This window comes from Lactuca virosa, chromosome 2 (assembly GCF_052849685.1).
Source record: "Lactuca virosa cultivar CGN04683 chromosome 2, Lactuca_virosa_CGN04683_v6, whole genome shotgun sequence".
Classification (NCBI taxonomy): Eukaryota; Viridiplantae; Streptophyta; class Magnoliopsida; order Asterales; family Asteraceae; genus Lactuca; species Lactuca virosa.
This window is the reverse complement of record NC_136427.1, coordinates 240,144,486-240,168,231: the sequence shown is the minus strand read 5'-3', so window position 1 is coordinate 240,168,231 and position 23,746 is coordinate 240,144,486. Positions and strand designations below refer to the sequence as shown.

The 23,746-nt window shown below is 36.7% G+C and overlaps 3 protein-coding genes across 5 annotated transcripts; all 3 read left to right on the top strand.

Moving 5' to 3' along the window:
- The first annotated feature begins 6,002 nt into the window (after positions 1–6,002).
- On the top strand, positions 6,003–9,122 carry LOC145160592 (cytochrome c1-2, heme protein, mitochondrial-like). The gene is made up of 8 exons (XM_079079860.1): positions 6,003–6,136; positions 6,743–6,815; positions 7,289–7,509; positions 7,597–7,876; positions 8,225–8,296; positions 8,376–8,492; positions 8,583–8,648; positions 8,746–9,122. The coding sequence occupies exons 2-8, from the start codon at positions 6,756–6,758 to the stop codon at positions 8,860–8,862; spliced, it is 933 nt and encodes a 310-aa protein (XP_078935986.1). The 5' UTR covers positions 6,003–6,136; positions 6,743–6,755; the 3' UTR covers positions 8,863–9,122.
- On the top strand, positions 6,056–20,694 carry LOC145160593 (cytochrome c1-2, heme protein, mitochondrial). 3 transcript variants are annotated; one of them, XM_079079862.1, is made up of 9 exons: positions 15,502–15,651; positions 16,054–16,126; positions 16,272–16,344; positions 18,029–18,249; positions 18,345–18,624; positions 19,817–19,888; positions 19,983–20,099; positions 20,183–20,248; positions 20,379–20,694. In XM_079079862.1, the coding sequence occupies exons 3-9, from the start codon at positions 16,285–16,287 to the stop codon at positions 20,493–20,495; spliced, it is 933 nt and encodes a 310-aa protein (XP_078935988.1). In that variant the 5' UTR covers positions 15,502–15,651; positions 16,054–16,126; positions 16,272–16,284; the 3' UTR covers positions 20,496–20,694. The 3 variants fall into 3 exon arrangements, with proteins under 3 accessions (XP_078935989.1, XP_078935987.1, XP_078935988.1); XM_079079863.1 differs by lacking the exons at positions 15,502–15,651; positions 16,054–16,126 and adding an exon at positions 6,056–6,136; XM_079079861.1 differs by lacking the exon at positions 16,054–16,126 and having other exon boundaries at positions 15,499–15,651.
- On the top strand, positions 12,778–13,784 carry LOC145158341 (uncharacterized). Its single transcript, XM_079077251.1, has 2 exons — positions 12,778–13,228; positions 13,345–13,784. Exons 1-2 carry the CDS (start codon positions 12,778–12,780, stop codon positions 13,782–13,784), a joined length of 891 nt encoding a protein of 296 aa, XP_078933377.1.
- Positions 20,695–23,746: the final 3,052 nt, after the last annotated feature.

The following is a 23,746-nucleotide window of genomic DNA, read 5'->3' as shown; positions in this document are numbered from 1 at the left end:
GCAGACTGCCTCACTCGTGACTTCAGGTATGCCTTACATCATCCATGATCTCACTCGCTCCTCTCGAGCCCTATAAAAGGATATGATCCTCATGACATATTTCCTCACAAAAAACTTCACCTACAAAAAAAGTGAGGAGGAGATTAGAGAGAAAAGTAAACAAAAATTGAGTTTACAAAAATGGAAGACCTCAACATTTTGAGGATGAAGAAACAAATGCTCCTCATAGAGCTATCTGCAATTGAGCAGAAAATCAACTTGTATGAACAAGTAACAACGGTCACCAATGTACCGGAAAGCGAAAGCTCAAAAACAAAGGCTATTCCAGTGCAAACGGCACCTGGTAAAGAATCAACAAATCCGTTGAAAGCTGATGCTTTGCTAAAAAGCATAATAAAGGAGACAGCTACTCCTCTTCCTAATGGAAAAACTAGCTTATTGGTTGATCCCAATCCTTGTACTGAAGGAATCAGTAAAATGACAACTTTGTCACCCACTAACAAATCTGTGCAGGAGTTCACACCAGATTACAAAAAAGCTCTTAACAAAGAAGCTGAAAGATTTTATGTAATCTATAAAGGACCCCATGCCGGTGTTCATACTGACTGGGGAATTACAGAAACCTTCTGTAAAGTTGATAAAGTTACTTGCAAAAAATTCAGAAATGGAACATCTGCAAGATTAAGCCTTGCCACTTATCAAGACGATACAAGCAAGACTAACCAACCACTTCTTCGACCAAAAATTCAAAAAGTCAAAGAAGCCCACAGAGACCAAAGGTTTGACGTTCCAATTGACGTTCAACAAATGGTTAACTATCCTGAAATCTCTTTTGAAGATTTCAGAACAATCTGGAAGAAAGCAAGAGCTGCATGCCCAGAAGACCTTGTTCATGAAAAGTTTTTCACTACGGACAAGAAAACAAAAAGTCTGTTCAACTTTCTCGAAGGAGCAGATGCAAAATTAGTCTACCAAGCCTTTCAAGCTGGACTAATCGACAATATCTACCCAAGCTGCAACCTTCAAGAACTCAAATTCTTCCCAAGCAGCATGGTAGAATCCATTAAGAACTTTCGAAAGAAAGTACTTAAAGCAAAAGATAATCCGATCTACATCAGATGCATCTCTTCACTCCCAGAATGGATTCAAGAATCAACTCTTTCTCCATACCACTTTCTGGAAATTGGTCTTTCTAAAGCCAATAGAGAGATTGAACAATCTCAACCAATGGAAGATAAAGATCTACCTTTCACAGAAATTCTTCATCCTAACCGCGTCAATGGTTTAAGAAGAATATCAGAAAAAATCATTGAAATTATCTCTGGTTCAAAAAAGAAGATTAATTATACCGATTCACATTGTATAATTACAAGCTGGAGTTACAACAACACCAGCCAAGAAGATCTTCGTCAAGCCTCCAAGTTTGGAGAAAAATTCATGAACAATAGCATGGAAGTATCCAATGCTACACGCCAACACTTCTGCCGACATGCAGAACAACTTTTCGAAGAACATCTTTGTCACTTTTGTGATTGCAAAGATTCGGAGACAAAGGAGGGACCCCCCTCTGAAGATGACAAATCCTCATCATCTTAAAGAAAGATGCTTCACGTGTCAAATGGCCCCTCCACTCAAAATAATAATGCCTTTTCTCCATTATTAAAAGCTTTCCAGCTGTCCACAATAATGTAATCTTTAGTGGATAAAAACGTCATGCCTGACATAATAGGCAAGGATCAGACCCTCTCAATATATCTATAAATTGAGAGTTATGTTTTATAGAAAAGGATCATCGCAATAACGAGTGCAACAAAAACACTCTCTATCTTGTAAATTTTCAGTTCAATGTCTTGTGAGTAAAAATCTCCCTTAGAAGGGAGAGATGTAAAATATTATAGGAGTACTCCCATTTCGGGAGCTCTTTTATCAATAAATCTTTGTTTTGTTATACTTGAGTGTTCTTACAAAATAGAGTCATGAAACCTGTAAGTGACAGAGTGTCAGGTCGACGATGGTCAACAGTACCATAGGCATGAGGCCAACAGGGAAAGCAACCACATAGACCAATGATTGACACAGGCTGGCTTGAATAGTTTCTATCTATGTAAGTAATACTCCTACTACAAAACACTTATTGATTAATGAGTTTTCTCTTTACAATTTTTTGCATCTATTTCCTTCTAAACATACAAAATATAATAAACAAATTCCGTACACCATCACTGGTATCAGAGCCTTGTCTTGTGATTTGTTTATTGATAAAAGAGCTCTGATACCAGTGATAGGCATTATAGGCTATTTTGGGGTTATAAATTGAGAGTTATGTTTTGTAGAAAATAAATCGCAATAACGAGTGCAACAAAAACACTCTCTATCTTGTAAATTTTCAGTTCAATGTCTTGTGAGTAAAAATCTCCCTTAGAAGGGAGAGATGTAAAATTATGTTGTATTTCGCAACAATTTTGTAACTTAGAGACCAAATAATTTGCACCAAAATAGGCTCATAAAAACCTTGTCCGTGTCTTAGTTAGAGACGACATATAAGGGAAACACGTGGAGACGTACCATTTCTTTCGCAAACAAGGTTACAAACTGCAATGGGTGTTTGACCAAAAGGTTGACATATTTGGTAAGACGGTCAACCATTAATCATGTTCGTCCCATGAGATTAGGGAAGTCCTTCAATGAAATTTTCGTCCTGGACTTTAATCGAAATAGGTAAGGATTGTAGGAGACCTGTTGGAAATCATATAACTGATTGGACTACTGATCCAGAAAGTTCCCGCGCTAATCAATCACATAAAACCCCAACTAATAATTAGGCCATAAACCATAACTAGGAATCTCATTCATATGTCCAACTCCCAAGGTGAAAGACCATTTTACCCTTTCCTCACTTGGCCCAACTAATCCAAGCCCAAAACCCTAAATGACCCAAGACCCAAAATCGATCCAATGTGCTTTTGAGAGAACGCCTGACGTCCACTCGATGACGCCTGGCGTCTGAATGCCCAACGTTCTTGTAACACTTGGAAATGAAGATGTTCCTTGTTGACCTTTGAAATTGAAATAATTGCATTATGCCCTTGTAAGTAGTATGCGGGGCGTACCTATGGTCGCGGGTCCGTAGCCTCATACGCTGGGCGTACGAGGGGGAGGTAGAAAACCCTAATTTTCGTGTTGTACCATATATAAGCTCTATGTTAGCCTCTTTTGAACATTTCCTAGCCAGCCTCCATATCCTAAAAACCCTAATTCATTCCATAGTCCATATTTGGTGATCTTGAGCTCTTGTGAGGTTTTGTGGAGGCTTTTATGGATCTAGAAGAAGAAGAAGAACCTCGAAGACTTATTCTTTGGAGGAAGGCTTTGAGATCCAACATTAGCATCTCATTTTGGTGGCTTGGAAGGTATAAAGTTCAAACCTTTCCATTTCATTTCATGGATCTACTTCTTAGCACATTTTTGGTCATTTTAATCCTTTTGGTTGGTGATTGGGAGTTAAAGTCGTTTTGGAGCTTGTCTTTGTAGATCTAGATATTTTATGGGTACCCTGGGCATAAAGGTGCAAAATTTATGATGGTTTTGGTCTCATGCATGTATTAAGTCAAGTATTAAGCTCCTTTGAGCTCTAGAGTCCCATTTAGCCATGAATGCACATAAAGTTGGCAACTTTATGTGATTAACCATCTTGGAGAAGTCAGATCTGAGTTTGGATCAAAGTCTTAGTGGATCAAGAGCTGATTTTGGAAAGTTGGCCATGGATGGTGTATACGCTGGGCGTACAAGTTTGTACGCTGCGCATACAAGCCTTTCATGTAGTACGTTGAGCGTACATGATGAGTACGCCACGCGTACTCAACAGGCTTGGACTCTTTCGTTTCGGGCTTCGGCTTTGGGTTTGGTTGTCTTGGGCCATGTTGGGCTATCTGGATTTTATGGTTGGGATTTTGTGACTTTTTGGACTTTCTTGGGTGAAGGCACACGAAAGGAATTAGGCCCAATTTGGAAAATTGGGCCATATTTGGGCCTTAGATGCTTATTTTGGATTTTGGGCTTTTGGACATGTGGTTTGGGCCTTGGCCTTGGGCCAAGTTGGAGGAAGGGTAAAAAGGTCTTTACCCTAATTTGGAATCATAGTGTGAGTCAAGAGCTAGTTATTAATGGGTTGTCATTTCGGTATTTGATAATACGTGGATTTTAGCGGATCTGCAGTCAAAGATTTATTCGTGGGTTCAGCCGTTGAGGTGAGTCTCCTCCCTGTACTATGGGTCTAAGGCACCAATGCCGGCCCATTTAGTTTATGTATTATAGGAAGACAAGGGGTGACCCTTGGCATTTGTATGAAAGACCAGGAGGTGACTCCTAGCAAATCTGTATGCAAGACTAGAGTTTGGACTCTAGCAGTTAAGTAGATAAGTAGTTGTAGATTGTATGCTTGTTGTCATTGTGATGCTTGCATGGAAGACCAAGAGGTGACTCCTGACACTTGTCTGTAAGACCCATGATTTTGGCCCCCGACCTGGCAAGGAAAGACCATGATACAGTCCGTGGCATAATGACAAGACTATGGTTGGCATATAGCACATCCTACTGAATGTTGGATATGTATGTTATGTATGGCTCGTATGTTATGTATGGTATGTGGTATTTGGGAAACTCACTAAGTTTTGTGCTTACAGTTGTTGTTTATGGTTTCAGGTACTTCCGGTTTGAAAGGGAAGGGCCTGGCTTGATCGCAGCGCATACACCCATGCATTTCCGCAACTTTGTGATTTTGTGATTGTACTATGATAACTGTTTTTATTACAAAATACTTTTAATTGTTTGAGTAAATGATAAATGAGTGTTTTGGTTGTTTTAAAAATGAATTTTTTACCTTCGTATTTTGGGATGTTACAATTTTAACCCAAAAGCCTGGCGTAACCAAAGAATCCCAAATCCTTAACCAAGGTCTTAATAGCTTAAGACCTAACATTCAAACTTCAGATCCAATGCTAAAAGAACGTCTAAAGTCATAAAGTTGCAACCTTTATGACTTTGCATGGCTACAAAGAGCCCAAGACCAAAATCTAACTCAAATCACATTCTAAAGTTCCAAAACTCTTGCATAGAAGAGTATCATGGTCCAAACTTGCATTTTTATGATTGTAAACCCTCCAAAATGCTTAGCATTCCAAACTCACAAAAGTCAAGTTATTGGGACCAAAAGAACATAAAACTACACTTAAGCAAGATTTAATAAAGAAGTCATCAAGATCTCAACTTTATACCTCCAAAAGGTGCTCCAAGATACCAAGAGTCCAGATCCAAAGGCTAGAGAGCAACACCAACACTCCAAAGATCTTCCTTCTCCACCAAGAACACTAAAATGATACCAAATGCTAATCCAAGGCTTCAAAACACTCATACTTACTTAGGGTTTCGAAATGAGGGCTATAAGGGAAAGATGTTGGAGATAAAAAACGTTTTAAGGCTATAATGACCTTTACATAGAGTGCAAACTCTAAAAATTAAGGTTTGTCTTCTTTGTGTGAACGTCTGGCGTCCACAAACTTGGGCCTGACGTTCCAACACCTAGCGTTCCATTCCCAACGCCTGACGTTTGGGACCAAAATGAAAAGTTAATACAAAGCAAGGCCAACAATATAAATACCTGGAAAATGGCATTACATTAAATGTAATTTTATGTTATTTTATATCTTTCTGTTAGCTTTCTGATTAGTTTACAAACGTTATTTTTTAATTAGTGTTTTATTTAACAATTAGTTTTTCAGTTAACGGTTAGCTTTTTAATCAATATTAGCTTTTTAACCAATACCCCTACCAAAATCAATTAGCTTTTTAACCAATACCCCTACCAAAATCAATTAGCTTTTTAACTAACACTTAACTAATACCCCTAACAAAATCAATGTCATCCATAATTAAATAAGTAATTGTGATTGACTTTTGTCATATTATTTTTACTACTAGCCCAACCCTGATCAGTGGTCACGGTAGAACGAACACGCGAGGTTAGAGTTAAAGATCTGAAATTTCTTGTCTTCGATTCATTTCAATCTCCTTCATGATTGGATCAATCTGCACGAGCTGAACGCCGCCGATTAAGACCAATCACTGCCGACGACGTCCTGTAAGCGTCTCCCTTGTTGTTGGACTTTGAACGCTACAATGATGCTCTAGGGTTTGGTCGTCTGTGCGAAATGTGGGATAATATTTGTTCGATTGCGTTTCTCTTGATTGATTTCTCTTAATTACTTTTATATTTTCCGTCAAATTTTCTAAAATCTGATGTCACCAGGCCTTTTGAGACTGTTTTATTCTCTGAGCATGGTTTGTAATCCATTTAGTAACAACCAGCGTTGCGTTCTTGTTACGTGCTAGAAGTTTAACAATTCATAAAATTTCTTACGTCAAACCGAGTACCATCCAAATTCCAAATTGATATGTGGTTCGTTTCAAATAATTTAATACGTAGCAAAGGTGATGCATATGGAAAATTTTCAGGAAAAAAGGGTTAAATCCTAATCAATTTTGGATTTCAAAAAGTAGTTAGGTCAATGTCGTTATCTTTGGGATGAGAGGAACATTACTATTACTGTCATTTAACATGGACTCGATATTTACATGACATTTCTCCTGTTTATATGCCCTGGGTATAAATTTGGTAATAACCAGTAATGGTGCTCTTAGGGGTTCTTTATAAGCTAACATCAAATTCGGATGGATGGATTTACAGGAAGTTAGTTTGAATGGCTGGTGGTAGGGGAATTTACCACTTGCTGAGGGGCAGACTTCATTCTCATTCAGCTGTAAGCATTATTACTATTTGCATTTTCTTCATTTAGCTTTTACTAACATCATCTGTAGTAATTCTGGTGTGTGTATTGGGGGCTGGACAGACTGTATATTAGTAATTATAACACTTCTAGTTCTATGAATGTATTTTAGGGTAGGAGTTGAGATTAGAAATGCTAATTACTCTTGAAAATATCAGTTTTTTAGCGACAAGTTTATAAACCATCCACCTCGTACATATGTTCTCCATGGCAGTACCACATATTGCAATCAAGGATTTTTCTATGACCAAACCAACCACAAATCATGAATATGTGTTCGAGCTAAATTGCAACATAACAAACACTCAGATTTTGTTTTTGGTTATTCTGTAGTTGATAGCACTTTAATATCACAAAAGCAATTGTCGTACTGTTTCATCCATTCACTTTGGTATTCACTGATTCCTGATTCCTGGGCCTGGCATTATCTCCTTAAAAAAATTCAGGCCCCTCCAGCTTTGTCATCACTCATTCTGAAGAAAGATCAAAATGACACCGGATCTGCTGGTGTGAAGTCATTGAGGGCAATTACTCTTCTTGGAGCAGGTGTATCAGGGATTTTAAGTTTTACAACTATTGCCTCTGCTGATGAAGCTGAACATGGCCTGGAATCTCCAAGCTACCCCTGGCCTCACCAAGGCATTCTCAGTTCATACGACCATGCTTCGTGAGTTCCCTTGTAATTAACCTTACATCTACCGATTCCTTCTTTCAGAAGTTGACTTTTTGAATATTGGAATTTGACTATGAGCAGGATCCGACGTGGTCACCAGGTGTACACACAAGTATGTGCATCGTGCCACTCGATGTCACTGATTTCATATCGTGACTTGGTGGGAGTTGCATACACAGAGGAAGAAACAAAAGCAATGGCTGCTGAAATTGAAGTGGAAGATGGTCCAAATGATGAGGGTGAAATGTTTACACGCCCTGGCAAACTCAGTGATCGCTTCCCTCAACCTTATGCAAACGAACAGGCTGCTAGGTTTGCCAATGGTGGAGCCTACCCTCCAGATCTCAGCCTTATTACCAAAGTACCCTTTTCCTTCCAGTTTCAATTTCTTCCACTGATTGTGTTTGCTTGTCGCTAGATTCTCCGTTCTTCTTTCATTATTCAGCTTTTAAGGGCAAAAGGCTTATTTTATATTACTCACAAACGGGCTGTTAAATTTGATGATACATGCATCAATATCAATATGAAAACCTTGTTATAAGGACCAAATTTGAAAAATGTTTCAGTTTTTGACTAAATGTGGTAAAAATCAGAAAACCCAGGACCTATGTTGAAAAATGTTTCAGTATTGGACTCAAACAGTAACAGTCAGAAAGCAAAGGGGTCATATGTGTAATTTACTCTCTTTTTTTTTATCTAAAAACTTCAGGCTCGCCATAACGGACAGAACTATGTGTTTGCACTTCTGACTGGTTACCGTGATCCTCCTGCTGGTGTTACTGTGAGTTGCGAATCTTTTTTTTGTTTCATTTTTTTTTTAAATTGTGTTTGTTGAGAACTTTACAATTTTATACCTCCAGATTCGTGAAGGTTTGCATTATAATCCATACTTCCCTGGTGGAGCTATTGCGATGCCTAAAATGCTTAATGATGGTGCTGTTGAATATGAAGATGGCACTCCTGCAACAGAGGCCCAGGTTTGAAAATGGACTGAACCTGCTATTTTCACCAAACCACAGGGACCATTTCTGTAATTTACACTACTCTTCTTCCTATATTTTTTGTAGATGGGAAAAGATGTTGTCTCGTTTTTGAGTTGGGCTGCAGAACCAGAAATGGAAGAAAGGAAACTGGTAAAAACTACAAATTCTTCAAAACCAACAAATTATTATTATTATTTATTATTATTATCTTATTAAAATGTGTGATTTTGTGGTTTTGATGATGCAGATGGGATTTAAGTGGATATTTGTACTGTCGTTGGCTTTGCTTCAAGCAGCTTATTACAGGCGTTTGAGGTGGTCTGTTTTGAAGTCCCGCAAGCTTGTTCTTGATGTTGTCAACTAGAAGCTTCTCTCCTCTGGTTGGATCACAGATGTTTTAAAAAAAAAAAGGATTTGAAATGATAAATAATTATTTCTGTAAAAGATTTAAATGCATAATTTTTGTGCTACATTTGGTACAGAAGATGTGTATTTCGGTTTTTACTGGTTTTCCATTTTGGAATTTTGAAGCCAGTAATAAGGGAACTGTGTTGATGTATTTTGCGAATTGTTTTATCTTCTTTTCCAATTTAATAATATATGAAATATATAATTTGTTAAAAATTTAGCCGAAAGGAGTAAATTCATACTATTTTGGCAAAAAAGATAAAGTATGTTGCTATTCTCATAAATTTGCTTTATAGATAAACACAAAAGAATATTGAAAAAGTGCTCATACTGGCTCTTCGCACAGGCCAACGTAATGCTGATACAAGAGGTAGATATAGTTTGTTGCCACTTGTTAAAAGTCAATGACTACTCCTGTTGTTTCAGAAGCCGAAAGGATTACCTGATGAATGAATGGTGGAGTTCTAACAGTGGGGGTATAATACTTCATAAGTCTGGAACTATTCTATAAACAGAGAGCCGATTCTGTATAAAAAGAAAGGGAGACGACTACCATGAAGCTGGAGAATATCACCAACAAACTAGGATTAGGCAATGTACTTAGTTTTTACCCATACAGCAACATATTTGCATATTCCCTTAAAATAGCAAGATTTAATCAAAATGTTATAAAATGACTTTGCGGTTTCACTCATAATAGCAAATACTTACATTTCTTTATACAAAATAGCAATGTACTTACATTTCATTACTCGTATTAGTGACACACTCACATTTAACATTTTTGATTACTATTTAACATTTTTTAATCAACTCGTATAATACACATGTATCTAACCTAATACTTAATAGATGCTATGTTAGCAAATTATTAGTCTAATCAACTGTAACAACTTTATTCAAAAAAAGTGGAGTAAAATTGTTTTATTGCGTGTATTTAGTTTGATTCAAATTAGAACTAGTAAGTAGAAATAATGTGAGCTTAAGAAAATTAAGGGACGGGATTGAATATAAGGGATTATCTGCAATCATACTTAAAGAAGCAACTTTAGAAATCCGTATTCATGATTAAATCTTGTCGGATTCAATTTCGTCATTAGATTTTCTTAACTTAATGGTTCGAAATAGTTTTAACGTTATTATATTACTTCTTTTTCTAAGACTAATGGGTGTGGACAACTAGTTAGGGGGGTTATCACACCAAAAAGTTATCACCTCGCATGCCATGTCAATACGGTGTTATAACACAAAATGGAGGAAATTGGCAGCATACAATAACACCCTTAATTTTCCATGTCATTATTTTTTTTTTCAATTTATTTAATTTTTTTTAACATTTTGTTTTTTTATTTGTAACATCCAGGATTTGCAGGTATTAATATTAATCATTTTATTGAATAATGGGCTGTTGTTGGTTTGGGCCAGGATAGTTGGGCTTTGAGATTTGGGCTGAGAAAGGCAGTATGCAGGGCGTACCATGCCAGGTACGCGCAGCGTACTCAAGAGGATGAGGCGGGGAGGTCATGCATGTACGCCCAATGTACCAAAGGGTACGCGCAGCGTACGCACGCAGGTTCTAAAACCCTAACTTTTAGGGTTTGATCCATATACAAAGGATCTTATGCCTTTGGTCCAGCCTCCCTTTCACCTCTATACAGCCACCACGAAAACCCTAACCTTTATTGGTGTGTTCTTGTGATTTGGAAGCCATTTGAGAGTACTTTGGTGTAGTTTTGGTGCTTTGGAAAAGAAAGGAGCTTGAAGAAGGAGCAAGGATTCACAAAGAGCTTGTAGATCCAGGGGATTGACATCATTTCTGACTCTTTTGAGGTATCAAGTTCCAAACTTGGCCATTGTATGCTTAGATTTGTTTTTGGGAGTGTTTAAGGTCACTTTTGGACTCCATTGTTGAGACTTCTTGCATCTTAATGATTTCATACCATAAGAGCTGTCCTTTTGGGCTCTTAGAGGCACTAAGAGTCATAAAAATCGGACCTTGATGGTTAAGCCACAACCATGCAAGTGTATTGATAGTCTTAAAGCTTGTTAAAAGGACCAAGATCATTTTTTGACCCCAACCATGCATGCAAGCGCATAAAGTTTGTGACTTTATGGGTTAGGAGGTCTTAAAGGACCTGGATCTACATTTTGGACGTAAAGACTTAATGGATTAAGTCACAAATGAAGTCCCAAGGAAGCTGGCCAGTACGCTAAGCGTACACCCTGGTACGCTGCGTACTGGGTCAACTCCCCGTTTTGGTCAAGGCCAGCGTACGCTGGGCGTACGTGCCAGGTACGCCGCGCGTATGCATGCAGAGTGACTATATTGGGCTTTTTGGGCCTTAGAGAACTGGGCGTGGACTATTGGGCCCCGTGGCCCACTATGGAGTATAGTTCTGGGCCTAGGAATTCGGAATTAGAAGTGGGCCTTTTGGGCCATGATTGGGCCACTCGAGATATTCATTTTGGGCTAAGGACTTATTGGACTTGTGAAAAGGCCCATTTGGAGTGTTGGGCTCAATTTAGAAAATTAGGCCATTAGTGGGCCTTAGGGAGCCTTGATGGGTCATGGGTGCTCTGGGTTAATAAATTAGAACTGGGCCTTAGGAATGGTTCAAGTTGGGCCAAGGGGGGAGGGGGGTAAAATGGTCATTTTACCCTAAGTAGTGTTATATATTTTGATTGAGTACTATTATGATTATGAGAGCCGGGAGTCATCGGAGCAGCTGTTAGAGATTACTTCTCGTGAGATTCGACACTCAACTTTACGAGGTGAGTTACCTTCCAGTAGCAGTGGGTCTACGGCCACAATGCCGACCCACTAGTAGGAGTTGGTTAATAGATGATTGTCTTTGTGATAATTATCTAGGTTTGCTACTACCCGATATGTTTTATGTGATTAGCATGATGTGATATATGTGATAGTGGTAGTAGGGGTGCAATAGTCCCCGGTTACCGGTTGAAAGATACCGAAGGGGAGGTCAGCTCCCGACTACCGGTTGAAAGATACCGAAGGGAAGTCCAACTTCCGATTATGCCAGTCAGATACCGGTTGAAAGATACCGAGGGATAGGTAGTATATGTTTATGGTATGTGGTATGATGGGGGAACTCACTAAGCTTCGTGCTTACAGTTTTCAGTTTTGTTTCAGGTACCTCTTCAACGAAGGGGAAGGAGCCGGCACGGTAGTAGTGCATCGCACACACACGATTTTCCGCATATGAGATTTCTGGGATTTGTACTCTGACATTGTTTTATCATGATATGACTTGACTAGTGATACTCTGGTTTTGATATGAATTGATACTATGGTTGTTTTCAGACAAATGGTTTTATAAGTATTATATTTAAAAATGAAAATTTTTGGTCTTGAAAATTGGGATGCTACATTATTCATGTTAGATTATTTTTAAAAAAAATGAAACATGCAATTTAGTTAAATCCTAAATTAACCATAACATTTAAAAACTAAAAATAACATTACACAAAAAAACATTGAATGTAAAAAAACCATAATCCTAAAAACATAAAAACGATACACCAGTCTTCCAAATATTTCTTTTCGATCTTCTACTTCATCTTTTGGAGCACTTGCACTTGTCATGGTCCCAGTGGCGGCCCTGGGGTGGTGCCAGCGGGGCGGTCGCACCAGGCCTCCGATTTTAGGGGGCTTCCGATTTTTAGGATAATTTATAGTTATAGTATTAGTATTTTTGTAAAATCTATTTTTATGTTTTATCAATAAATAAAATTATCCCGGTAACTTTTGGTTCCAATTTTAGATGCGTTTTAACATTTGGCCTCCGATGCGTTTTAATTACCGAAACAAAGTCTCACTTTAAAATCATTGTCAACCACAAGGTGGGAAAGTATGATTGAACGTGTGAAAGCAACAGTTACTCAAGCTCCTGAAATAGTAAAAGCTCTGCATAAACTTGTTGAAGAAGAGACAGACATAAAGATCATAAGTGAAGCTACTTGTCTAGCAGAGTATGAACTTGGCAGATTTGACTTTATAACAGGTATGGTTATATGGTATCATATATTGGCTAAAGTAAATAACCTGAGCAAACAACTTCAGTCTGAGACTATGCGTATTGATGAGGCAATGAGTAGTGTGGGAGCACTTATTGAGTTTTTTAAAGACTATCGAGAGAATGGGTTTGGGAAGGCTTTGGATTGTGCGAGAGCTATAGCTTCTGATTTGGAAATTTATCCAGTGTTTGTTGAGAAAAATAATAAAAGAAAAGTTGTTAAAAAAAGACATTTTGATGAGAATGACATTGGGTCATCAGAGCCGGTACATGAACTTTCACCTCAGAGTCATTTAGGATTCAATATTTTGTGTACATAGTTGATCAAGCTATTGGTTCATTGGAGCGAAGGTTTGAACAATACAAACAATATGAAGACATTTTTGGTTTCTTATTCACAACAGAAAAGTTGAAGTCAATGAATACTAGCGAGTTAAAGTCATGTTGCAAAAATCTGGAAAAGAGGCTGCAAAATGGTCATATCTCAGACATTAATGCTGATGATTTATTCAACAAAATGGAGTTGTTACAAAAACATTTACCGGTTGAACACAATACAGCTAACGGAATACTAAATTTCCTAAAAATGATGAACACTTATCCAGTTTCTTGTCTAGCATACAAAATATTGTTGACTGTTCCTATTACAGTTGCATCAGCGGAAAGAAGTTTTTCAAAACTAAAGCTTTTAAAATCTTATTTGCGCTCGACCATGTCTCGAGAGAGATTAAACGCTTTGGCATTGATTTCGACTGAGAACGAGTTTCTTGAGAATATTGATTATGAAAGTCTCATAGATGAATTTTCTTCTAAAAATGCTAGAAGGTCAATGTTTAGAAAATAGTAATGCATTGTTTTTTCTTTTGTTGAAAACTTGTTTATAACAGTTTTACAGTTTTATTTGATTACCAATGAGTGATGAAGACATTATTTTGTGGTAGTGAATTTATGAGATGTTTTTTAGCAACTTTATGTTTTGAATTAGTGGTAGCAAATGTAGTTAATAATATTTACAAGAAATTTTTGTGGGGCCTCATTTTAGTTTTTGCACAAGGCCTCCGAAATATCAGGGCCGGGCCTGCATGGTCCCATATTTTCTTCGCTAGTCTGTAGAATTGCTAAACCATTCACTATTTGATTTTACTCCGCTTGCTAATGAAGAAACTCAAAGTGCTTACGTTGCACATCAACCTTTTGTTGTGCGATTAGATTGTGTTGGTCGAACTTTGCTTTCATTTCCGCCAAATCTTGTGCCCTTCTCTCAGCTTCGTCCGCGTGACGTTGAGCGTGCTCCACTTTGTCACGCCCGGTTGGTCGGCCGGGGGGGGGGGGATCTTCGATGTCGTCGGGGATGTCATCCGTGTCGGTGTTGAGGTTGATGTTAGTTCGTGCGTCGGAAGCATCAAACAAACTAGAATTGCGAGACCTCTTTGATTGTGCCTCCGACAATGTTTGCGCCTTAATCCATTTTGGATCTTTTCTGACAATCTCCCATATTTTTTTAAACTCGAGAGCATGCCCCATTTTCGACTTGATATTGTTCCCTCACAGCTTTGTACACATCAAAATCATTCGCACCATTTTGCTTTTGCAATTCTAGCCTCATGAAAATCCCATTAAACTAGGTGCATCAACGATTGATCGGAGTCCACTTGCTACTAAGCATATCGATATTGCGATACGATTGTTTCTTCAAAATCGCATGGAATTTTCCGAGCACGACTTCCCAAAACCCAACTCTTCATATATCATTTCCTGCGGTTGGATTCATTGAAGTCCCGCACCACACCACCGCCAACACGTATTCCTCCTCCGGTGTCCACCGTAGTGTAGGTTATTCTTTACCTTTCGCGTCTGCCTCCCGCTTGCGTTGGTTGTGTGGGTGGTGGTTGTTTGTGACATGGAAGCGAAAGTACTGAAAATGTTTTGTTGAAGATTTGAGTTTTGTTGCATGTAAGGGGATGTAAGAAATTGCATTGGGGTGAGTTGAGATTAAAAAAGTTTCATTGAAATGGTATTTGTGGTGAGTTTGTGTTGGGTAGATTCATATAACTCCCGCATTGTGCGAACCCCATCAGAAGGATGTGTTTGTGTTTGGGTTTTGCTCCATATTTGGTTGAACGAAAAAAGTGGGTAATTTTTGTAAATATATTTAGTTGAATAAAATGAGCGAGAGAAAAATTTGAATACATATGTGTATTTATATGGAAAAAATAAATAAATATTGTTTTTTATTGCTTTTTGACCGTTTCAAATGATCGATCATATGAACATTACATTCGAAAAAAGAGGCGTTGCCTCTCGTTATCATCGCAACCGGAGACCACATAACGCCCCTTAGCGGCATAGCTGGGGCGGTGTACCTGCGTTACAACGGCGTTGAGCGCCTTCCACATCACCATAGCGGCTGAAGCCATTGCCCGTACCGACCGTCTAATTTGCACTTAACCCTGTTTAGTATAACCAAAGAAAATAGAGTTAGGAACTAAAGATCAAGACAAGGCCCAATATTGATTCTGAATTTCATTTCGGTCCAATATTTGAAATACTACGAGCCCAACCAAGCCTGGTCACGGTAGAACGAGCACGCAGGCGAGAGTGAAAGATCTGAAATTTCTTGTCTTCGATTCATTTCAATCTCCTTCATCATTGGATCAATCTGCACGAGCTAAACGCCGCCGATTAAGACCAATCTCTGCCGAGGACGTCCTGTAAGTGTCTCCTTTGTTGGATTTTGAATGCTTCAAAGATGCTCTAGGGTTTGGTCGTCTGTGTTAAATGTGGGATAATATTTGTTCGATTGCCTTCTCTTAATTACTTTTATATATTCCGTCAATTTTTCTAAAATCTGATTTTCACCTGGCCTTTTGAGATTGTTTTTTCTCTAAGCATGATTTGTAATCCATTTAGTAACAACTAGTGTTGCGTTCTTGTTACACGCTAAATGTTTAACAATTTATAGATTTTCTTATGTCAAACCGAGTACCATCCAAATTCCAAATTGATATGTGATTTGTTTATAAAATTTAATATGTAGCAAAGCTGATGTAAATCAGTAAATGGAAGTTTTTCTGGAAAAAAAGGGTTAAATCCTAATCAGTTTTGGATTTCAGAAAGTAGTTGCCTTTGAGATCGAGGTTACATCAATGTCGGTATCTCTGGGATGAGAGGAACATTACTATTGCTGTATGTTATTTACTATGGACTTGATATTTACATGACATTTCTCCTGTTTATATGCCCTGGATATAAATTTGGTAACAAACCAATAATGGTTATTTTAGGGATTCTTTATAAGTTAACAATCAAATTGGGATGTATGGATTTACAGGAAATTAGCTTGAATGGCTGGTGGTAGGGGAATTTACCACTTGCTGAGGGGCAGACTCCATTCTCATTCAGCTGTAAGCATTATTACTATTTGAAATTTTTATCATTTGGCTTTTATTAACATCTTCTGTAGTAAATAGCAATTCTGGTGTCTCTATTGAGGGTTGTATAGACTGTATGTTAGTAATTAGAACGCTTCTACGAATGTATTTAGTGTAGGAGTAGAGACTAGAGATGGTAATTACCCTTGAAAATATCCATTTCTTACCGACAACTTTTTATTTTTTAAACCATCCACCTCCTAGATATGCTCCTCATGACAGCATCACATATTGCAATCCAGGATTTTTCTATGACCAAACCAACCACAAATCATGAATGGTGTTTGAGCTAAATTGCAACATAACAAACACTCAAGATTTTGTTTTTGGTTATTCTGTAGTTGATAGCACTTTAATATCACAAAAGCAATTGTCGTATAATTTCATCCATTCACTTTGGTAATTGTAACATCCCAATCTGAGATGAAGGCACGAAGTTCTTTCAAAAAAATTTATTCTAGAGAAAAGCAACAACTTTACAAACATTAAGAAGAGTGTACTTCCAAATCCAAAGGATATACAATCGTTATCATATGTCCCCAATACATACATACAAAAACATATAACATGGGCATGTGCCATGCTTACTAACAATAGCTAAACCTTCCCCTTTCCCCATGCCACATACACCCTAAATACATGTCAACATAGTAACACTAAGGATAAGGCTTAGTGAGTACCAATGTCTCAATAAACAATGCTCGGTAATATAAAAAATAAATAAAATACGACATGTACAAGTTACATAATGCAACTTATGCAAAACTACTAAATACAGTGCAACACATGCAAGACTTGTTATTGTAATGCAAATAATGCTAGACTCTTCACACGACACATCACGGGATCATGCTAGACTCTAATCAAAAGCATCATTATAATTGCTCTACTCAAGAATCATAACTATGTGTCTACTTAATAGCAATATGATGATGGTCCTATACAACAACAATATGATAATAGTTTTACAGTTTTACTCCAGAACCTTATGATGGTGGTCTTACTCAAGAACTGTAAGATAATGACTCTACTCAAAAGCATTCCATGGACACATGCTACAATATCACCTTTGCCCATTACTCAACTTGGTTGAATGTTTGAGTGTCCAATGAATGCCTCTTGTTGAACTCTTGAATACCTACAAAAGGATTTCACTAGTGATTCATATGTCTTTGCTTGTATTGGACCATCCACACCAGTGCAATGTCACCGTTCTTTCAATTGTGTCACTGTTCTTTCAATTGTGCCACATCAGCTTTTGCAATAATTCCCATATCAGTGCAATACCAACACTCTATCTTAATTATTTACATATACTCATTGTTCAATAAAATATTAACATTAATGTAATTATTTATAATTTATATAAAAAAATAATTATTAGTACATATAATACCAATTTCAACCCTAAATTGCTTATCTTTAGTAATTTAGTGTACAATTACTGAATTACCATATGAAACACAACTACTTACCAAAAGCATTGAAACTTACAAGAAAACACTCAAAATGAGGCAAATGCAACAGCACTTTACAGTTGAGTGATTAATGGGAGCTAATCTAGATGAAGTGTACCAAGTTTTGGAGATTTTTATCTTTGCTTCATGCAGACATTGTAATCACTGATTCCTGTCATTATCTCCTTAAAAAATTTCAGGCCCCACCAGCTTTGTCATCACTCATTTTGAGGAAAGATCAAAATGACACCGGATCTGCTGGTGTGAAGTCACTGAGGGCAATCGCTCTTTTAGGAGCAGGTGTATCAGGGATTTTAAGTTTTACAACTATTGCCTCTGCTGATGAAGCTGAACATGGTCTTGAATCTCCAAGCTACCCCTGGCCTCACCAAGGCATTCTCAGTTCTTATGACCATGCTTCGTGAGTTCCCTTGTAATTAACCTTACATCTACTGTTTCTCTGATTCCTTCTTTGAGAATTTGACTTTTTGAATATTGGAATTTGACCATGAGCAGGATCCGACGTGGTCACCAGGTGTACACGCAAGTATGTGCATCGTGCCACTCAATGTCACTGATTTCATATCGTGACTTGGTGGGAGTTGCATACACAGAGGAAGAAACAAAAGCAATGGCTGCTGAAATTGAAGTGGAAGATGGTCCAAATGATGAAGGGGAGATGTTCACACGCCCTGGCAAACTCAGTGATCGCTTCCCTCAACCTTATGCCAATGAACAGGCTGCTAGGTTTGCTAATGGAGGAGCCTACCCTCCAGATCTCAGCCTTATTACCAAAGTACCCTCTTCTTCCAGCTTCAATTTCTTCTACTGATTTTGTTTACTTGTCGCTAGATTCTCCATTCATCTTTCATGTTTCTGCTTTTAAGGGCAAAAGGGTTATTTTATATTACTTAGTACTAGGGGTGCAAACGAGCCAAGCCGAGCTGAGCTCGAGCCTGATCAAGCTCGAGCTCGACTTGTTTCGAGCCTTATAGTACGGAGCTTGAGATCGGTTCGCTAAGAATTATATGGGCTCGATATACCTAAATTCTCTTAAATGGTTTTTATTAAATATCTATCTGTTTTAATATATAAAAATAAAAAATTAATTTTTATATTATGTATATGTAGGCTTGTTTAGGCTCGCGAGCCTAACCAGGCTTAGTAGCATAGGCTCGAGTTGAGTCGAGCTTTTAACGAGTCGATCTAGAATAGCTCACGAGTAGCTTGGCTTGTTTGCACCTGGCTGTTAAAGCTGATGATACATGAATCAACAAAAAGATCTGTTAGGGAGGAGGGAGTCATTCCCTCCCAACCCATTGAACCCACTGTCACATCAATTTTTGTCTCTTCTTTTTCTTCATCTTTCCCAACCCACAACACACGGAAATCCTATCCTTCTCAACCCACTCAACCCACTCAATTAAAAAAAATACAAAACAACTAAGGTACAAGTTTTAAAACACATGGTACAAGAGAAAATGAGAGAGATGATGAAGTGGGTTCTTGAAACCAATTAAACAACCCGCTGAAGCGGAAGTGGTACCGACAGTAACTCTATTGCTAATTAAGATTTTACCTTGATTGTTTTGTATTTTTTTTTTTAATTGAATGGGTTGAGTGGGTTCAAAAAGATAGGGTTTCCGTGTGTTGTGGGTTGAGAAAGATGAAGAAAATTGAAAGAGAAAAAGTGATGTGACAGTGGGTTCAGTGGGTTGGGAGGGAATGACTCCCTCCTCCCTTAAAAGTTAAGCTTGAGCTCGGCCCAGGGTCCATTTTTGTAATATTTTTTTTTGTTGGTGAGTCGTTAAATTGCTCCTTCCAATTTCATTTATAAAGACAAAATGGTCATTTATATAAATTTAACAAAAAGGGCTCTTAAAGTTAACGGCACTGGAACCAAAGTCGATATGGAACCTCGGGAATAAGGACCAATATCGACAGGGTCCATATGTCTAATTTACTCTTTTCTTTGTAAAAAAATTCAGGCCCGCCATAACGGACAGAACTATGTGTTTGCGCTTCTGACTGGGTACCGTGATCCTCCTGCTGGTGTTACTGTGAGTTGTGAATTTTTTATTTTTTTTTTTATTTTTTTTTTATTTTTTTTTTTAAATTGTGTTTGTTGAAAACTTTACAATTTTATACCTCCAGATTCGTGAAGGTTTGCATTATAATCCATACTTCCCTGGTGGAGCTATTGCGATGCCTAAAATGCTTAATGATGGTGCTGTTGAATATGAAGATGGCACTCCTGCAACAGAGGCCCAGGTTTGAAAATGGACTGAACCTGCTATTTTCATCAAACCACAGGGACCATTTCTGTAATTTACTCTATCTCCTATATTTTGTAGATGGGAAAAGATGTTGTCTCGTTTTTGAGTTGGGCTGCAGAACCAGAAATGGAAGAAAGGAAACTGGTAAAAACTACAAATTCTTCAAAACCAACAAATTATTATTATTATTATTATTATTTATTATTATTATTATTATTATTATTATTATTATTATTATATTAAAATGTGTGATTTTGTGGTTTTGATGATGCAGATGGGATTTAAGTGGATATTTGTACTGTCATTGGCTTTGCTTCAAGCAGCTTATTACAGGCGTTTGAGGTGGTCTGTTTTGAAGTCCCGCAAGCTTGTTCTTGATGTTGTCAACTAGAAGCTTCTCTCCTCTGGTTGGATCGCAAATCTTTTTTTTTTTTTTTTAAAAGGCTTTCAAATGATAAATAATTATTTCTGTAAAAGATTTAAATGCTTAATTTTTGTGCTAAATTTGGTACACAAGATGTATTTCGGTTTTCACTGGTCTTCCATTTTGGAATTTTGAAGCAAGTAATAAGGGAATTGTGTTCATGTAATTTGCTAATTGTTTTATCTTCTTTTTCAATTTAATCATAGTAAGTTCTTCAATTTAACCATAGACTACGACAAGAGTATCTTATCCTGTCCAAAACGTGAATGACAGCATTTTTATCTCGTTCGAGCCAACATTAGAAGTTAGAATAACTGATTAAGATGATAGGCTAAAAATACAAAATGAAAACAAAGAGATGAATTGTTTTTATAAAAGGTAAACAACATTGTTAGGCATCCTATCAATTCTTATACATATCTATAAAGTCATGAGTTCTAACATATGAAATGTAAGGCATCCTATCAATTCTTGTACATATTTAATATGTTAATGATGTAGGTGATTTAATATCATCAAGTATTTTAGATAATTGAGATTTACATGGCTTTCAAAGTAATTAAAGTTTGCACAAATATAAGCTAGAAGATACCGAGTATATGTTTGTGTGAGCTAAACTGATGAATGGTGAGGGGTCAAGGGGCAAATACTCCTTACGAGTTACGACTACATTCAACCAATGATAATTGCATTCAACCATTGCTAACTTTCGTTCTAAATGTTTTTTTATTTGGAAGAAACACTTCCACAAAAGGGACTTTTACTTGCACACATAACTTAAATAATCCGTTGCTATTAGGTATGGATCTCCTACAAAATATAACTATAGATTTTCAAGCACATTGTGATTGATTAGCAACGGATTATAGTTCGTTGCCAATACAAATTTTAACATTTATAAAAAGCAAGGGGATATAATATTATTTAAAACCCGTCTCTATCCTCTCTTAAAATGAAGGGCGACAAATTTTGACGCGGCATAAATCTGACACGCAAATAAACGGGTTTCGTATCCCGCATAACATATTTATTATTATTTTTTTAAAATATTTTCTCAAATTTGGTGTATTTGCATTTCGTCCTAATTTTTGAGCCTATTAACGTTTTATTCCTATCAATATTTGAATTTGTATGTGTTCGTTTGTTATTTGTTTGTATGAACGTTTTTACCTTTTTATTTGGTGTTTATCAATTTATTTTTCCGAAATTTAGATGTGTTTATCAGTTTGGTTTTTGGGAATTTGAATGTGTTTATTTATTTATTTTTTTGGAATTTTTCCTAGTTAAACGAGCATGATCCACGAACTCGATTCTGACCCATGAACCTGATTCTAACCCACACACTTGTATAATTAAACACGCTAGGTGGGTTGTGTCCGAGTTTGGCATACCCGGGTTAGAGAACAATACGACACAATCATTTATATGGATCGTGTCCATGTTGACATTTCTAAAAAAGTGTTCTATCAAGAAGGTCATGAGTTAAGTTCTTGACATAAACTAACTCGGCGTTTTAAAAAGAAATTACCTTTTTAAAATTGATATTTTAATTATTTTTAACAATCCGATGCTAGTCGTACATAGTTGCTAATAAGGTTTGTTTCCAATTTCATCATTTGCTGACACTAATTATTATATTTAATCCGTTGTAGTAATTTTATTTGTCTCTAAACCTTAGTCATAATTTTTATATTTGGCTTACCTGTAAATTTTAGGGTTTGTGTCATTTTCAGTCATTTAACTTTTGGTTGTGTTCATTTGGTCATTGAACTCATTTTAAGTTTAAATGGTCACTAAACTTTTGGCTTTGTGCTAATTTTTGGTTTGGTGACTTAACTTTTGGCTTTGTACTCATTTAGTCACTTAACTTTTAAAATTATGCTCATTTAGTCACCTAACTTTTAAAATTGTGCTAATTTTTATAAATTTATTTTAAAAGTTTAGTGACTAAATGAACACAATTTTAAAAGTTAGATGATTAAATGAGCACAAAGCCAAAAGTTAAACGACCAAATCAAAGTTAGGTGATTAAATGATCACAAAACCAAAAGTCTGACGACCTTTTAAAACTTAAAATGAGCTAAATGACTAAATGAGCACAAAACCAAAAATTAAGTGACAAAAAATGACCTAAACCCTAAATTTTACTAGGTACGACTAATATACTGTTTTTGGGCAACCTTCTTAACTACTAAGAGATTCATCGGAGAGACTCATTACTTTAATTGAGATAATGAAAAATCATATCTTTAACCATATCTGGAACCCTTGTTTTGTTTTTGTTTTTGTTTTTTTGTTTTTTTCTTCTTCTTTTGGAATGCAACATCTAGTGGTATATAACTATATATACTTAATTGAATTGGTGTTTTCAGACATAACAAAAATCTCTTAACAAACCATACAAGAATTTAGTCATTGAACTTCTTTTTTTCTTCACCAAAACTTGAAGTTAACTTGAATTGATTTAATGTCAAGTAAATTTCATCATACCCTATTACCCTTACATAATTGGTCCTAATATTACTTAACCGTTATGAAATATTAGTTTGTGAATAACCATTGGATTCCCATAACTCTCTATCATTATTTAGCATAAGTAACAACCATTGTGTTTTATGACTTTAATAATGCACCAGCATAATGTGTATTCATATTATAACTCATCTTTCATCTTATTTTGGTATTATAAATAATGAGTCATATTTATTAGAAATTTAGTGATTTTATCACCAATATTGGTATAAAAGTTCTTTACAATCTCATGTCTTTCTTTACTCTATAATTTATCTTGTTATTTGATCATTTTTCATAATATGTTATCAACACAACTCTATCGTAGAGCTCCAACTTCTTGTCTCTTTTGTCATTGTCAGTACTTTCACTATGGTGTTAGTTCATGAAGTGATCCTTTGAGCTATCTGAGATTGATGATGTCTGAGATATGCTATCTATCCAAAGTTGTGAAGATTCCAAGATGATATATATTCCGAAGTTGAGAGAATGTTAGGAGAACTGAAGAATTGTACTATTTTGTCTTTTTATATTTGTCTTGTTCTATGTAATAGCTGTAGGAGACAAGATCAACCGTGTTAAACTGCTGTTACGTACGATTTAAGCAAATAAAATTTCACTGCTCGAATGCACTAAATGATAGGACACGGAAGCAGGGTCGAATCCATAGGGGCACAACCTAACAGTCAATGCCTTTTTGCGTAAGA